Below are 17,721 nucleotides of genomic sequence, written 5' to 3' on the forward strand. Positions count from 1 at the left end.
AAGCAGTGGTATCAACGCAGAGTACTAACAGAAATTTCAATCTTTCGTTAATTGTATCAAAGATATACTGCAATGGATACCCGTTATCGAGCAAAATATTTATAACGAGTTCGAAATTCTTTCTATGGAACCTGGGATGTGACAGGAGAAAAACTCTATCTGTGAGACAAAAAATTGTGCCTCTTTTTTGACAAAGAGCGTGTCGTGATTCGAAGCTTAGATATCTCCCGGAGAACGTCGGTTCATGGAACCAATCGAATTCCAACTTTCCATCGTTAACAATAACAGTGACGTCCAGGTAGTTAAGTCGATTATCGACGCCCTCCTCCATTGTGAACTGGAGTCTCGGATGGAAAGAATTGAAGGTCTTTAATATGTCTTTGAGCATGGAGGAGGGGGCCGCCAACGCGACATCATCGACATATCGAACATAGAAAGGAAGACCTTCACACGAACGTTGTATACAAGATCTCCTGCAATAACTGTGACGCTTCTTATGTCGGTCAAACGCGCCGTTTCCTAAAAACGAGAATAAGCGAACACCGCAACCACATCAATAGAAACACGACGCAGCGCTCGGTCATAACAGACCATAGACTTCTAAACCATGAGTTTGATTGGAACAGCGTGGAGATCCTGGATGAGGAGCCGATTCTAGGGAAAAGACTCGTGTCCGAAATGATTCACATTAAATTACAAAAAAATAGCATCAATTTACAAAATGACACGGAGTGTTTAGACCATATATATTTCCCGATGATAGAACATATGTATAATATCTAAAGCCAAGCGTGCGCTCATTTATCATCTGTTTTCGGTTGACCTCAGTTCTGTGTTTATATTATTGTCTCGATCTCATCTTTCCATTTAAAGACCAGTCGCGATGTATCGTTTAACAAGTGCGATTATATGTCACGTTCCCGTATGCCTCTGTGTTTTCTAGCATCGGTAAGTTGCCTCTTTCTTTCGTGTTTCTTTGTTAGCTCGATCAATTTTTCTTTAATCAACATAGGTTTGCAATAATATGCATTCACAAACGTTCTCTTTCCGTTTGGTAACGATGAGAGGTGACGTCGTTGCGATTATACATTGGCTGCGGGGCTCTTCGCCGTTTTTTGCCGCACGATTCTTATGAATCATTCTTTCTTTCTTGTATGTACGTATTGGTTCTATCTTTAATTTTAATTATTCTTTATCTCATGTTGATCCTCCTTTTTATTATAATTATACTAAATTTCTGTTTACCATCGCCTCACCGTTTTTTGTTAAATAATTTTTGCCATTTTTTCAATTTTGTATTTTTTACCTTTTATTTTTATTTTATGTTTGTACAGCTTACTGAGGATGGCCCGAATCAGGGACCGAAACGTTTGAATAAATTAACTTTGTAACTATAAGTTCGTTTCTTTTTTTGTCGCGCTTCTATCCGCGCTCGGCTCTTATTAGCCCGTTTATTTATTAATTTTAAATAATCTAAATTAAAAGCCGAGGGCTAACTTATTCACGGTTATTTCCCTAGAAAATTATCAAATATCGTTTTTTGCTTTTATTTAAGAAACGACGATCTAACAAACGTTCTAATTAGCATATTCGTGACCAACAAACGATTCCGCATCGATTGAGCCTCTGCAAAACTTAAATAATCGAAATTAAAAGCCAGGGGCTAACTTTGCGGATATTTCCCTAGAAAATTATCAAATATCGTTTTTTGCTTTTATTTAAGAAACGACGATCTAACAAACGTTCTAATTAGCATATTCGTGACCAACAAACGATTCCGCATCGATTGAGCCTCTGCAAAACTTAAATAATCGAAATTAAAAGCCAGGGGCTAACTTTGCGGATATTTCCCTAGAAAATTATCAAATATCGTTTTTTGCTTTTATTTAAGAAACGACGATCTAACAAACGTTCTAATTAGCATATTCGTGACCAACAAACGATTCCGCATCGATTGAGCCTCTGCAAAACTTAAATAATCGAAATTAAAAGCCAGGGGCTAACTTTGCGGATATTTCCCTAGAAAATTATCAAATATCGTTTTTTGCTTTTATTTAAGAAACGACGATCTAACAAACGTTTTAATTAGCATATTCGTGACCAACAAACGATTCCGCATCGATTCAGCCTCTGCAAAACTGAAATAGGATTAAAATAAAAAACCGGGGGCTAACTTTACGGTCAATTTTATTTTTTATTTTGCAGCGCGAGGCTAATCTAACAAACGTTTTAATTAATCTAACAATCACCTACAAACGACTTACAAACGATTAAAAAAAAAAAAAACTCAAAAAGTCAAAATTGGGGGGCGAAGTTCACGGAGCTCCTATTAATATTAAGAGATACGCCAAAGCCGAACCTATCCGTGATTGGTCAGTGTGAGTCACATGGTTTATCCGCTATTGCATACCAGCGCTGGGGCTCAATTCTGTACACGCGTATCGACACAAGGGCTACTACACACAGGACGCGTTGACACGTTAAGGCTGGATTATAGAGGCCGTAAATTTTTTCCGTAAATTTAAGGATTCCACCAATCGCGTTGCTTGATTTGGCAACGTGATTGGTTGAATCCTTAAATTTACGGTTACGGAAAAAATTTACGGCCTCTATAATCCAGCCTTTAAGCGCGGTGAGAAGGCGACGCGTTAGCCAATACAGAGAGAAGCCTGCAGGTGCCTTTTCATATGCAGGATGCTGCAGCAGCAAATCAGTTTTACGTGATAAAAATTTACTAAAGCATATTTGCTGCTCATGAAAAGGAATAGCTGCAGCAGCAGTAGCACAAAAACAAATTATAACTTAGAAATAATATTGCAGAATTGAGCTTAATTTTAAATTTATTTTTAATTTTGAGTTTAATAATCATACAATCAGAAATTGTATCAATGGCATAAAGAATGTGAGAAAACCATTCAAAAACATAATATTGAAACTTTGCGAAGACAAAAAATTGTAATTGCAGCAGCAGCTAGTGCAGTTAAATAAAAAAAATAAATAAATAAAATAAATAATAAAATATAAATTTAAAAAAATAAAAAATAAAAGAATGTTTAATTTTCCATCGAGCAATTTGAAATGTATATATGAAAGCACAAATTAACAACCTTTGTATTTTTGTTCTCATTTCAAGATAATAAAAATGCATAATATACATATAATATATAATATAATAAACAAATAAGTATAATATAATAAATATACATATACCTAACTCAATGCCATTTTTTATTATGATGACGAGGAGATGAAGACTGTTGCTGTTGCGTGTTTTTGCTGCTTTGCTGTTCGTTCGATTGAACTTCACAGTGCTGAAGCAAAATGTGGTGAAATTTATTTTGCAGCATCTAGTAACAATTCTTCAACCAATAGCAATGAACTGCTGCGGCAATACGCTGCGCATGAAATGGTACCTTGAGAGAGGCCATGCCGACGATTTTCGTGGGACGCTTTTACCCTTAGAACATATAGATATGGAAGGAGAATAGCAGACTGAAACATGTCCGGAGGAAGTGAGAAAGAAAATCATCGTTGCCTCTCTCTCAGAGAGTTACTGCTCGAAAGTGCGCATGCGTGTTATTTGTTTTTTTTTTATTTTTTTTTAAGCCGCGCGTGCGCACTTTCGAGCAGTAACTCTCTGAGAGAGAGGCAACGATGATTTTCTTTCTCACTTCCTCCGGACATCTTTTTCTGGTCGAGAACAAAGGCATTCTCCTTCCATATCTATATGTTCTAAGCTTTTACCACAGTATACTTACATACAGTAGGGACAGTCCTTTGTTCTCAAATCAGCCGCGCAGATTTGCTTGCGCATTGTAAGCGACCATTTTTATAAGTCATGCCAATCCCGTTCAACATAAAGAACCCAATAACTCCATTACTGTGATTACATTTATAGTAAAATATAATCTGTAAAACTACAATACTATCATTTTGATTTCGCGTTTTATGCAATATTTAATTTTTATTCAGAAAAAATGACTATAAAATAATATATCGAAAATATTTCGCGCAAAATTGTTTTAATAGTAATGGGTACAACAAAAATATTGATACGGTGCTGCAACCTAAAGACATGGCGGACTGCTGAAAGGTCAGCTGAAAAAGATCAAAGGTTCCGACGCTGTGTGTCCCTACTGTATATAAGCAAAGTCCGTAGATTGGTAGTATTGCATAAGGAAGGTCGTCCCATATCGTAGCCATTTTTGATCCACGCTTTGTGTGCGTGAATACATTCGCACACCTCCGTGTATATGTACACGCATCATTATAATCTGTACAGTTGTGAATAAAGTGAAAGTGAAGAAAACATTAAAATGGGTGGATGTTCTGCGCCAAACTGTTCCAAACGCAGTAAAGGTGTTAGACTTTTTCAATTTCCAAAATGTGCGGTACGTAGGAAATTGTGGGCAGAAATAAGTGGATTAATGGAAAATCTTTCACCGTTTGCAAGGTTATGTGAGGTAAACTTTAATACTTTACAATTATGCTATGCGTAAATATTTACCAAAATAAATATAAATCCGATATTATATTCATTTTTGTAATAACTAAAAGTATATTTGTTTTTTTCTATGTGGACATATCTCTTTTGTCGGCTTTTATTCACATTGAATAGTATCACTTTGCTGACAATCAGTTTGAGCTTAAGAGAGCTGATGGATGGCGAAAATTAAAGTGTAATGCAATTCCAAGTATTTTTGAACATTGCATTATTTCGCAAGGTACTAATTCCAAAACTGCATCCGAAACAAATACACAGCAACAAAATGTTAGCAATAGTGCAACGCAACATCAAGGTAAATAATTGTTTTTTAAAGAATGTATTGTGAAGAGGAATTAATTAACATTTTTTATTTGTGTGTATATCTGTATATGTGTGTATGAACTTTTTATTCAACAGAACTCGATGCAATATTGGATGAAGCAACTATAATTGAACAAAATAATTCTATAAAAGGTAATTATTATGTTCCTTCATTTATAGAATGTTATTTTATTAAAGTTGCAAAGCTTTTCATTACATTCTAGAAAGATATGTACATATTAGAGAGATTATTCATATTAATGAAACAAAACAAAAAATTCGGCAAACACAAACAAAATCAATGGCTTCAAAAAGTGCTTATAGACAAAGTGTTATTTAATTGTTAAGCGTATTTAATTAAAATAAATTATATATGAAAAACAAAGTCATTATTTTTCAAAAGCCATTTATTCCCATATTATTATTATCATTATCATTATTTTTATATGCTATATCTATTTTTCTCCCTATATCATTTTTCTGAAGCTTTATTTTAACTCATTACTTTTTATGTTCTTTTTCAATCAAATATAGTAGAACATAACATGAATTATTGAATTCTGTTTCTTTATAATACTCATGCCAAACAGATGAGAAATTTTAGGATTAAAAACCTAACTGCGTGTTTAATTTATAAAAATTATACATTCTCCCTGAAATCAATCCACAGAATAATTTTAAAAAAAATTTTTATATTATATTACATTTTTACATAACTTAAAAAATATAAAAAAATATATCCTCTACATTTTTATTTCTCCGGAACTTTCAGGATACAAATATTGTTTACAATGAACTAGGCTGACACTCAAATTGACACTTGAAATTACCTTGAAAGACACTTCAAATCCGCCATTTTTGATCCACGCATAGAAGATATGTATGGGACGACCTTCCTCATGCAATACTACCAATCTACGGACCTTGTATATAAGCAGAGAGAAGCCTGAGAGAGGCCATGCCGGCGATTTTCGCTTTTACTAGGCCGTACAATAGCGCCGTGCATCCACTTTTAGGAATTGGAACTACGTATCCACATCCACTTTTCGATACCATCGATTATTTGGTTCATGTCCGTTCTAAATATACATCCACTTTCATTTCTAGAAGTAAAATCTAAAATCATTTTTTACGCATGTGTGTCCACACATCTTATATCCATAAATTATAGATAAGAAATACATTTCGCGTATATAAATAAATTTTAAAAAAGATATGTATATATATATATTTTATATGCGATATTTTACATTTTACCATATACATATATGTATACACTACGTACGCGCACGGATGAATATATATTATATATATGTGCGCATATATACAATTAAAATAGTAAAAGTAAAATTATATAATTATATAATTAAAATTAAAATTATATAATTAAAATAGTAAAAGTAAAATTATAATTTTATAATATATTTATTTACTGAATTTTTGCAATTAAAATACATCAAACACGACTTAAATCGGATAATTTTTATTATTCATATATATTTATTAATTAAAAATTATCCGATTCATGCGTCATCGTGTGTTTGATGTCGTTCTAATAACTAAAAATTTCATTAATCTATTATACATTTACTTTCAAAAAGGTAAAATAAAAAATAAAGGTTTAAGTCCTTATATATTTCATAAGACATTTAAATTCGTAATTATATATTTGTTATTATATATATATATATATATATATATATATATATATAAATAGATTAATTATATTAAAGTCTCCGGATGTCGAAGCGAGGACGAGAACGAGATCATGTCGTCAGTTTCGCAGTCTTTTACGCGAGGCTTTCTTCATTTATAGTATTTCACGAATACATATGTATATGTATATGTCATCTTACTATAGAAAATAACATTTTTATAATTCGCATTTTGTCTGCTGAAATTAATTTTAATGGATTAAAGATTAAATCATCCGATTTATGTCGTGTTTGGTGTCATTTTAATCGCTAAAATTTCATTAATCCATTAAAATTATTTCAAAATCGATAAAATACAAATTAAAAGTTTCAATTTTTATGTATAAAATGTTTATATCGCGTGAATGTTATTTTCTATAGTAAGATGACATATACATATACATATGTATTCATGAAATACTATAAATGAAGAAAGCCTCGCGTAAAAGACTGCGAAACTGACGACATGATCCTCGTTCTCGTTCTCGCTTCGACATCCGGAGACCTTTAATATAATTAATCTATATACATATATATAATAACAAATATATATATAATTACGAATTTAAATGTCTTATGAAATATATAAGGACTTAAACCTTTATTTTTTATTTTACTTTTTTGAAAGTAAATGTATACTAGATTAATGAAATTTTTACAGTTATTAGAACGACATCAAACACGATGACGCATGAATCGGATAATTTTTAATTAATAAATATATATGAATAATCAAAAATTATCCGATTTAAGTCGAGTTTGATGTCTTTTAATTGCAAAAAATATATTATAAAATGTAATATATAATTTTACTTATATAATTTTAATTTTAATTATATAATTATATAATTTTACTTTTACTATTTTAATTGTATATATGCGCACATATATATATTCATCCGTGCGCGTACGTAGTGTATATATGTATATGTTAAAATGTAAAATATCGCATATAAAATATATATATACAATATATTTTTTTTTTAAATTTATTTATATACGCGAAATGTATTTCTTATCTATAATTTATGGATATATATAAGATGTGTGGACACACATGCGTAAAAAATAATTTTAGATTTTACTTCTCGAAATGAAAGTGGATGTATTTAGCACGGACATGAACCAAATAATCGATGATATCGAAAAGTGGATGTGGATACGTAGTTCCAATTCCTAAAAGTAGATGTACGGCGCTGCTGTACGGCCTAGTTAAAGCGTCCCACGAAAATCGCCGGCATGTCCTCTCTCAGAGGGTGCCGTCACATGGGGAGTAACTTGCGTAAGCGTAACCAGCGGATCGCCAATCACCGAGTTATTCCGATAGAGCCCTTCGTCGAGCTCTATCGGAATAACTCGGTGATTGGCGATCCGCTGGTTACGCTTACGCAAGTTACGCCCCATGTGACGGCACCCTTACGCGGAAAATATCAGTTCATGTGAACGCACTCTTAGGGTCATTCCACAATAGGTTGCAAATGTTCTCGTTGCCAGTTGACAATTGTGGATTGACCAATCAGCTGATAAGTTGCTTTACCTTAGAGTGCGATCTCATGGACTGATATTTTCCGCGTACCGCGTAACCAATCAGAGCCGTAATAGAAAACGCGGAACGACTCTGATTGGTTACGCGGTACGCGTTATGGCTTCTGCAGACCAGCGCGATTAGCGACACGCGAAATATCGTTTTTTGGTTTTATTTAAGAAACGACGATCTAACAAACGTTCTAATTAGCATATTCGTGACCAACAAACGATTCCGCATTGAGCCTCTGCAAAACTTAAATAATCGAAATTAAAAGCCGGGGGCTAACTTTGCGGATATTTCCCTAGAAAATTATCAAATATCGTTTTTTGCTTTTATTTATAAAACGACGATCTAACAAACGTTCTAATTAGCATATTCGTAACCAACAAACGATTCCGCATCGATTAAGCCTCTGCAAAACTTAAATAATCTAAATTAAAAGCCGAGGGCTAACTTCACGGTTATTTCCCTAGAAAATTATCAAATATCGTTTTTTGCTTTTATTTAAGAAACGATGATCTAACAAACGTTCTAATTAGCATATTCGTGACCAACAAACGATTCCGCATCGATTAAGCCTCTGCAAAACTTAAATAATCTAAATTAAAAGCCGAGGGCTAACTTCACGGTTATTTCCATAGAAAATTATCAAATATCGTTTTTTGCTTTTATTTAAGAAACGACGATCTAACAAACGTTCTAATTAGCATATTCGTGACCAACAAACGATTCCGCATCGATTGAGCCTCTGCAAAACTTAAATAATCGAAATTAAAAGCCGGGGGCTAACTTTGCGGATATTTCCCTAGAAAATTATCAAATATCGTTTTTTGCTTTTATTTAAGAAACGACGATCTAACAAACGTTTTAATTAGCATATTCGTGACCAACAAACGATTCCGCATCGATTCAGCCTCTGCAAAACTGAAATAGGATCAAAATAAAAAACCGGGGGCTAACTTTACGGTCAATTTTATTTTTTATTTTGCAGCGCGAGGCTAATCTAACAAACGTTTTAATTAATCTAACAATCACCTACAAACGACTTACAAACGATTAAAAAAAAAAAAAACTCAAAAAGTCAAAATTGGGGGGCCAAGTTCACGGAGCTCTTAATAGGTCTCTACGCGTATCAAGTGCTCGATGTAAACTAGGCCAGGGTGGCCAGATTGGGCTACATGTCGCCAAATGGGCTACTTACGTACGGACTTGGCGACTGATAGCCGATTGGGCTATTTTACTTATATCTACGAGAGCCATTGGGCTACTCTACTACGCAGCTGATGGTCCAATGAGATCTCGTTTTCGAAAAAGAAATTCTCTCATTGGACCATTAGCTGCGTTTCGACAGACGACATATTGGGTGTGTTCGAAAATTGATTTTGTTGGTGTTGGGAAAAAAAATAAAGTTGGCAGTATTGAAAATTACTATATCAACTTTATCTTCTTTCCCAACACCAACAAAATCAATTTTCAAACAGTAGAACGGGCCTAATTGTAGAAGGCCATTGGGCAATGAAAACATGTGCTAAAGAACAAGAACCTATAACATACACTTCCCGTTTATCTTAGTTGTTTATCCGTTTATCCGTCCATATTCATCTTCTTCTTCTTCTGTATTGGCTGCTTGAGCTATTTATGCTCATACACCATTTTAAGACATGGTATTTAATTAGAAAGTATATGAAGTCAGTAGTACTTTATATAATGATCTTCGATTGTTTGACAAACCAGTGCAGTCTTTTATAGATTCTTGGATTATTGGAAAAAGCCAAGTCAGGAATATCCAGGTCAATGATTGGTTCTATAAGACGTATTGAGGAGATGAGTCTGTTGGAAAATTCAATATAATTAGGGCAGTCAAAAAAGACGTGATTCAAATCTTGAAAAGGGTGTCCACAAGGACATTCAGGAGAGGCAACAATATTCTTTTCCCACAAATGACCATTAATAGCAACATGATGTGATCTGAGTCTGGAAATCAGAACAATAGTCGAGCGCATGAGATCAGTACTGAGACAATTATACCATGGAGGAGAAAGCACCGACTTGATTAAATTAAAATATCTAGCGCCTTTATATTGACTTTGGGACAAAAGAACACTAACAGCATCCTCCTTAGCCAAAAACTTGAATCTAGAGTACAAATTAGTATAATGACATCTACAGATAAGGAGAGGATCAGGAAGGTGCAAAGACTCCTTAGCCAGCAGATCTGCCCGTTCATTACCAACAATACCCCTATGACTGGGTATCCAGATTATATTGACATCAATGTTATCTACTTTACATTTATATAACAAATCTCTAACTTTCATAATAATCGTATGAGTATTACCCGCCAATCTAGGGTTCCGCAAACTAGAGAGAACGCTTAAAGAATCCGAGAAAATTGTTGCTTTAGCAATGCAATGATCTGGTTCCATAATGATGTTAATAGCATGAAGGATGGCATAAGCCTCCGCCTCGAATATAGAACAGAAATCGTTTATGCGGGTTTTACATTCCAATCCGATATCCGGGGAGAAGATAGCATAGCCAACCCTACTCACAGAGTCCTCTCTCGAACCATCGGTATAGAAGGAAACTCCACCCATACTACCCATCAAATAATTCTCAAAAGAGTCCGGGATGCTTGATTCCCTGTGAAGCTCAAAGCCGAGCTCAGTATCAATGCTAGGTTTAAAATGACAAATATCGTAAGAAAAACTCAAATATCCCGGAAGGTGGAACTCCTCCATCTGAGAATAGAGCTGAATATTTTCGAGATAAGTCCTCACCAAAGGACCAAAAACAGCTCCGTCAACCTCAGGCAGATTAGAGATCCGTTCTATGGTTCTTTTTAAAGGGTGAGATGCACGAGCCATAATCTTGCAAAGAAGCTTTCTCGTAAGAAATTGCCATCTTGAAGATAATGGGTGCTCACCATTAATGTCCAGCAAAACATTAGTTGGAGTAGTACACATCATACTCAAAACAACCCTTAAAGCGGCATATTGAAGTCTACAGGCTCTAGTGTATATTATCGAGTCAATAGGATGAAAAGCCTGACATCCCCAGTCTAGGACCGGACGAATGAATCCCTTATAAACATTAAGGAGAGTACTAGGATGAGCCCCCCATCTAATTCCAGAAATAGCTTTCAAGATGTTAATTCTGGGAATAACCCTACTTCTCAATTGGCTAATGTGAGCCCTCCAATTTAGTTCAGGATCCAAATAAACCCCCAAATATCGCACAGCCCATGAAAAAGGAACAACCTCACCCCCAATCCTGATGTCAAACCGACCATGCCCGATCAACAGACGAGTGTTTCTAGATTTCAATGTAGAAAAGACCGTACAACAAGATTTGGCAGGAGACACACTCAGTCCAAGCATTTTCAGAAGAGGATTCAGTTTATCCAGAGCGAGATTCAGTTGATCTCTAATGTTTTCCACCACAGAATTCGAGCAATAAATAGCTATGTCATCGGCATAAGAAAGAATTTTAACTGAATTAGGCAAACATGAATTAATAATAGATATGTACATATTAAATAGAATAGGGCTAAGAATAGATCCTTGAGGGAGACCCCTCGATGTCAGTCTTCTCTGTAATGCAACGCCGTTAGCAAATCCAATAAGATGACGACAAGAGATGGTATCCTTAATAAACTTCAGAACCTTACAAGGAAGACCAAATTTCCTCAATAAGATGAACAAAGCGTCAGGAATAACATTATCAAAAGCCCCAATCAAATCAACAAAAACTACACCTGTAAGTTCCTTTCGTTGATTGGCCTGATGAATATCAGTAATAAGAATTGATATGTTATCCATACAGGACAGACCTCTTCTGAATCCGTACTGAAACTCCTGTATTATGTGGTTATTCTCAGCCCACCATTCAAGTCTTTTATGAATAAGTTTTTCAAATAATTTATGAAGATTATTAGCAAGTGATATCGGTCTTAGAGCACCCTTATTCCCAGGTTTAGGAATGAATATAGTGTAATACTCACTCCATTGCCTAGGATATATACCTTTATTATAAAACATGTTGAAGATTTTCAAAATCAATAAATGAGTATCCGAAGGTAGCTTTTTTATAATCTTATTCGATATAAGATCTGGACCTGGTGATGACTTAGCCTTTAGAGAAGAAACAGCTTCTTCATATTCCACGATAGAAAAGGGAACCAACATAAAAGATGCATTGGATCTTGTGCCATTAAAAGGCAAGTCAATAAGCGCGTCTTCATCCATCTGTGAGAAGGGTTGATTCAATGGAGGAACCAACCTATCAAATGCAGCCACAAACTCCACCTCCGATACCGCAATACTACTGGACCTACCGCTTTTCCTATTAGAGAAAGCCCTAATGTATGACCATACTTTAGAAATAGGTGTATTAATGTTAATAGAAGAACAAAAATTCCTAAAAGATTCCCTCTTTTTCCTAGAAAAAGCTTTAGATGACGCCTTACAAATATCAGAGTATTTTTGAAAATTCGAAAAAGATGGACATCTCTTGAATTCTCTAAAGATTCGATTTTTATTGTGTATTATATCTTTACATTCATCGTCCCACCATGGAGCAGGAGCTTTTTTCCGTATATTGTTGATGTTATGACGAACAGCACCAGCTTTAGATAAAGCTTGATATAGATCAGAAATCAATTTATTATAAGTACTATTGAGATCCCTAGGGTCAATTACAAAAGTCTGAGTGAAATTAATACATTCTCCCTGGAATACATGCCAATCGATACCGACAGTAGAAAAGGAAGGCCTACCAAAATCAACATCAGAGCCGGAAATGAAGTCATTGATCCAAGTAATAATAGGAAAATGATCACTACCATAACCGGAAGACAAAACCTTCCACTCACAAGCATGCGCAATACAATTGGACGTCAACGTTATGTCAAGAGCAGATGTCACCGAAAGATCGGCAGAGGCCCATGTAGAACCACCCCTGTTGTGGCAAAAGAGGTCCACACTATTGATTGCGGCCTCCAATTTCCCACCCTCAGTATCCGGCTCCAGAACTTGATCGGACCAAAGAGCACTCTTACCATTCACGTCACCACATAAAATAATAGGAGAATAACCCTCACAAATTTGAAAGATCTCAAGCCAAGCACCCGAATTAGTATAAGGGTACTTGTTTCCACGAGGAGGACTATAAACTGAGCAAATAAAGATGTGCCTATCCGTACCAAGCCACACTCTACCAAGAATGATCTCAATCTTATTTCTAGAAGATACATCATTCAAACGCGCATCATTCACCAATGAAAATCTCAATTTTCTATCGATCAGGATAGCCACTCCACCACCCTGTCTGTTACGATTACGTGAAAAAACTTCATAGTTCGCGAAAGAAGGAGGAGAAATCTCATCACTCAATCTAGTTTCACAAAGAGCAGCTATACCAATTTTATATTTTTTCAATATATACAATAGATCAGGAATCCTTCTCAACAAAGATCGACAATTCCACTGCAAAACATTAACAGAAAAACAAGCCATAACAAAACAAACAGAAATATAATATATATAGAAGTTTAAGTAAAAAGGATACCACTGAGAAGAGCCTGGCTCATTCCAGTCAAAATATCCCTATCTACCTTTTGCAACGCTTGATGCTTATTCTGATAATCCGCTATCCATTTATTCAAAAAATCAATATTTAACTTAGAATTTAATGGACTCGAAACTTGCATAGCAGAATATGGAGAAGAATATATACTAGGTAGATTCTGAGAAAAGGATAGACTATTATTATTTTTATTTAAATTTGTCAAATTAGAAGTAGTATTAGATGATATTGACTGATTAGAGAGGATACCTTTATTAATGGAGGTAACAATTCCATGATTGTCTCTTTTTTCCCTTCTATAAGTAGAGGGAGGAGGCTTCGTTTTAGACGAAGGAACATCCTTTGGAGACTGACTGCAAGAGTTCTCAGCCCGGTTAGGCTTAGTCACATCAAAGAATGATCTCATCGAAGTATTGAAACCAGATGATGATGACGATCTATAAGGAGTAGTTAAATTAGATGGAAGAAAATCGTAAAAAGTAGGGAGTGGAACTCCGTAATCCACACTAGGTGGTTTTACAATATTATTCTCCTTATTGCGTATCAAAACCTCAGCCTCGAATTGCGAAACATTTTGAAATGCCATAATTTTTTTAATTTCCTTTTGCTGAATAAAAACTGGACACTTGCTAGAAGAAGCTTCGTGCTCAGTATCACTAAGCTTATGTCTATTACAATTAATGCACGAAGGCTTATCGGCTAAACATTTCGACCCTTCACCATGAGTCGAAGGATTTTTTCCACATCTTGCACAGACAGCGTTGTTATCAGAAGCGCGACAGAACCTTGAAATGTGACCATATCGTTGACATTTGTCACAACGTTTAACTCTCTGTATAAAAGGACGCAATACTAATCTCTTCCCCATATAAATAACACTAGGGGGGACTACAGAAGATCTAAAGCGTACTATGTATGAGTCAGAGTTAATATAATTAATAGTAATAGAATTATCATTATGTTTTTGACGAATAGGTCTTTTTAGTCTCGTGACCTCAAAAGGAGGAGTCCACATAATACTCCACTCAGGAGGAGGTCGAAGATTATCAATAATTTCCTGTGGAGTATCGTCATCATCAATACCGCGAATAATATACTGCCTAATAACCTTGAAATTAGGGACATAAGCTATCCATCTTTCTCCCGGAAAAATTTGCGCAGCAATATTATTAAAATACTCGACAAATTTATTTGCAGAATTGCTATCACTAAATGAAACTGAAAATTTGTTTCTACCAATAGTTTTCAAATCGAAAGCAGAGTTAAAATAATTTATATTTTTTGATATTCTCTTACCCAGAGCTATTATTCCATAAGATCCGGACTTAGATTTCTGATTATTTAAAGTATTATTATTATTATTCTTATCGTTACCTTCTATAGCAGAGTGTTTATCAGGCGCCTTAACCTCATATATAGCACGGATAGGAAGCTGTTCCATATGAACGAGGAAAGGAGGCTTGGACTCCAGAGAATACTTATTTATAAGACGCGAATCAGGTGCATCCAGGGGATCCGTAGATATCCTTTTACCAATTGTCTCGTAATGAGATACCTCAGAAAGTCTCTTTTTCCCGTAGATGATACGTCTTACTCCCTCCTCCACTGAAGCCTGCGAATTAGAATTTGTTGGATTATTAGATCTAGGTTGTTCCGAAATGGTAGAAGAATTATTTTTATTAGGAACAGGCTCACAATCCATATTGCTATCTAGATCACAGTCAATTATCACAGAAAAGAACAAAGGACAGGACAGAGAACAAAGGGAAAAGTAATATGGCCGAAAAGGCAACTGCGACACGTGGCAAGCTACGTGGCGAAAGCACGATAGGTCAAACAATGCATAACGGTAGAGTAAACCGTGGTCAATAGAAGAATAATTATATAATTAAAGAAATGTTTATATAAAATTGAACAATATCAAGGAAGAACAATCGCACTCCGACTCCACCACTCAGTCACGCACGCACGACCGTCCTCAAAAATATTGAGTCTAAGCAAAGAGCACAGAAATATGTTTTAATACACGTCCTATCTCAGCCACGGCTCGGACCAAGATCCTCAGCAACGAGATCCGCATTTATTTACGACAATTGCATAAGTACGAGATGGGTGTGTTCCATCGCGATTTATATGGGCCACCGAATATATATGGGCAACAATAATCGCAATCAACCGACGTATGCACATGTGTGCATGTACACTGCAAATATCCCGTCCATATTCAGTCATCAGAGTCATAGAGTACGTTTACACGGTACCCTTAATCAGGTTTAATAACACCCGTAGTTGTAAAACTGGCCAATCACAGCCATTTCCTTGAAGAATGGAACGGCTGTGATTGGCCAGTCTTACAACTACGGATGTTATTAAACCCGATTAAGGGTACCGTGTAAACGTACTCATAGTGCGAAAAAAGGAAATATTTTTAATTATAAGTATTATAAACAAATGCAATGGGTAAATATGCAAAATATGAGAAACGTTATCGTCAAGAATGGGAAGAAGAAAACATTTTTAAAGGTAAATAAAATTTACAAATATTTCGTTATGAAAAAAAATTATTTTTAATAATTATATTATTCGGTAATTATTTAGAATACGGGCCTCACAATCAATAAAATTATGCTTATTTGACGTGTTTTTGCACAAAAAAGAAGAATCTGGCAGAAAAAAGTGGTAGTCTGCCTCGCGAAGCGAAATATTAATTGTTAAAGTTGACAGGTTTCTTAACCTATAGAAACCTTAAGTACCTACCTTCATATATTGTTTATATAAGACTTTTATGTTTGTGTTATGTTAATGTAAGACTGCTTTATGTATTATTTGTATTCGACAAAAATAAATATGATTTATCTACTAAAATTTTTAATAATTTTATTTTGTATATAAAATAAAATTTTTCAATAACAAACATTATTAATTATGAAAAAAATAAATAAAAGTGATTTAAATTTAATATATAATATATAATTATAATTATAACTAGTTTGCAATATTCAAATTTCGTGCGCGTAATGAATCTAGTAAATATATTCTATCTTTGTATGCATAAGTCTATACTTTGGGCACCGACGAGATACTATTAAAGACCGATGATCTTACGGGAGTTTGTGTCGCTCGAAAAAGATTGCTGCGCGCTAGCGCCATCTCAGTAATATTGCGGTCGCAGTGAGAAACAGTAATTGAAAATAAGAGATAATATGATAACACGCGAAATGCAATTATTCGAAAAAAATATATTATATCGAGTACATACGAGATATTAATAATATATATATAGGTATATACACACACATGTATGTGTATATACAATATATCTTTTTTTTAAAAAAACTACTACTTTGAATAAAAATATTATACATAAAAAATAAAGAATACTTTTTTTTCAATTTTTGAAGAATTCTAGTATAATATTTCAAGAGTTCTCCGTTATAATATTTGGCAAATTTCGAAACATCGAGCAGTGTGTATAATTTCTCTCTCTCTTTCTCTCTTTCTCTCCTCTCTTTTTCTCTCTTCCTTTCTTCTTTTTTTTCTTGTATGTAAGCATTGAATCTCTCTCGAGGCTTATTATTTTTTATTTTACTTTTCTAACTTTTTGTTTTATTTATGTGACAAATGCGGCTTTTTTGCATTTTTATTTTTATTTTATATTTTTGAATGTAATTTTATTAGATTAATGAGATTTTTTACGATTAAAATGACACCAATCACAACATAAATCAGATAATTTTTTATTAGACAAGTAATTAAAATTGCATATTTTAACTAAAAACTATCCGATTTATGTCGTGTTTGCGGTGTCATTTTAATCGCTAAAATTTCATTAATCCATTAAAATTATTTTCAAACCGATAAAATGCAAATTAAAAGTTTTAGTTTTTATGTATAAGATGTTTACAATCGTGATTATTGTAGATAAGGAAAGATTCCCGATGTCGTCGAAGCGAGAGCGAGAACGAATAAAGAACAAGCGAGATGACGTATCATCAAAGAGTTCCGAAGTCTCTCTCACGAGGGGGGGGGGGGGGTCCCTTTAAATATAATCTTTCATATCATATGTCATGTTACTATAGAAAATACAATTTTTGTATTTCGCATTT

General features: G+C 34.3%; 1 protein-coding gene and 1 long non-coding RNA gene across 3 annotated transcripts; both read left to right on the forward strand.

Moving 5' to 3' along the window:
- The first annotated feature begins 814 nt into the window (after positions 1–814).
- On the forward strand, positions 815–1,351 carry LOC145933157 (uncharacterized). Its single transcript, XR_014424812.1, has 3 exons — positions 815–948; positions 1,013–1,156; positions 1,335–1,351. It is a non-coding gene; the product is annotated as an uncharacterized LOC145933157 (long non-coding RNA).
- Positions 1,352–3,717: 2,366 nt separating this feature from the next.
- Positions 3,718–5,905, forward strand: LOC145949012 (THAP domain-containing protein 7-like). 2 transcript variants are annotated; one of them, XM_083058681.1, is made up of 4 exons: positions 3,718–4,463; positions 4,619–4,799; positions 4,904–4,960; positions 5,580–5,905. In XM_083058681.1, exons 1-4 carry the CDS (start codon positions 4,317–4,319, stop codon positions 5,600–5,602), a joined length of 408 nt encoding a protein of 135 aa, XP_082914807.1. In that variant the 5' UTR covers positions 3,718–4,316; the 3' UTR covers positions 5,603–5,905. The 2 variants fall into 2 exon arrangements, with proteins under 2 accessions (XP_082914807.1, XP_082914806.1); XM_083058680.1 differs by lacking the exon at positions 5,580–5,905 and having other exon boundaries at positions 4,904–5,121.
- Positions 5,906–17,721: the final 11,816 nt, after the last annotated feature.

Source organism: Prenolepis imparis, unplaced genomic scaffold (assembly GCF_030444845.1).
Source record: "Prenolepis imparis isolate NDT839.2.m4 unplaced genomic scaffold, iyPreImpa1.0 SCAF_2, whole genome shotgun sequence".
NCBI classification, from domain to species: domain Eukaryota; kingdom Metazoa; phylum Arthropoda; class Insecta; order Hymenoptera; family Formicidae; genus Prenolepis; species Prenolepis imparis.

What these genes read in the sequence shown, in the direction of transcription:
- LOC145949012 (XM_083058680.1), top strand. Translation starts at nt 4,317, where the DNA reads ATGGGTGGATGTTCTGCGCCAAACTGTTCCAAACGCAGTAAAGGTGTT. An exon ending in CGTTTGCAAGGTTATGTGAG is followed by an intron (nt 4,464 to 4,618) that starts GTAAACTTTAAT and finishes CACATTGAATAG; the next exon opens with TATCACTTTGCTGACAATCA. An exon ending in TAGTGCAACGCAACATCAAG is followed by an intron (nt 4,800 to 4,903) that starts GTAAATAATTGT and finishes TTTATTCAACAG; the next exon opens with AACTCGATGCAATATTGGAT.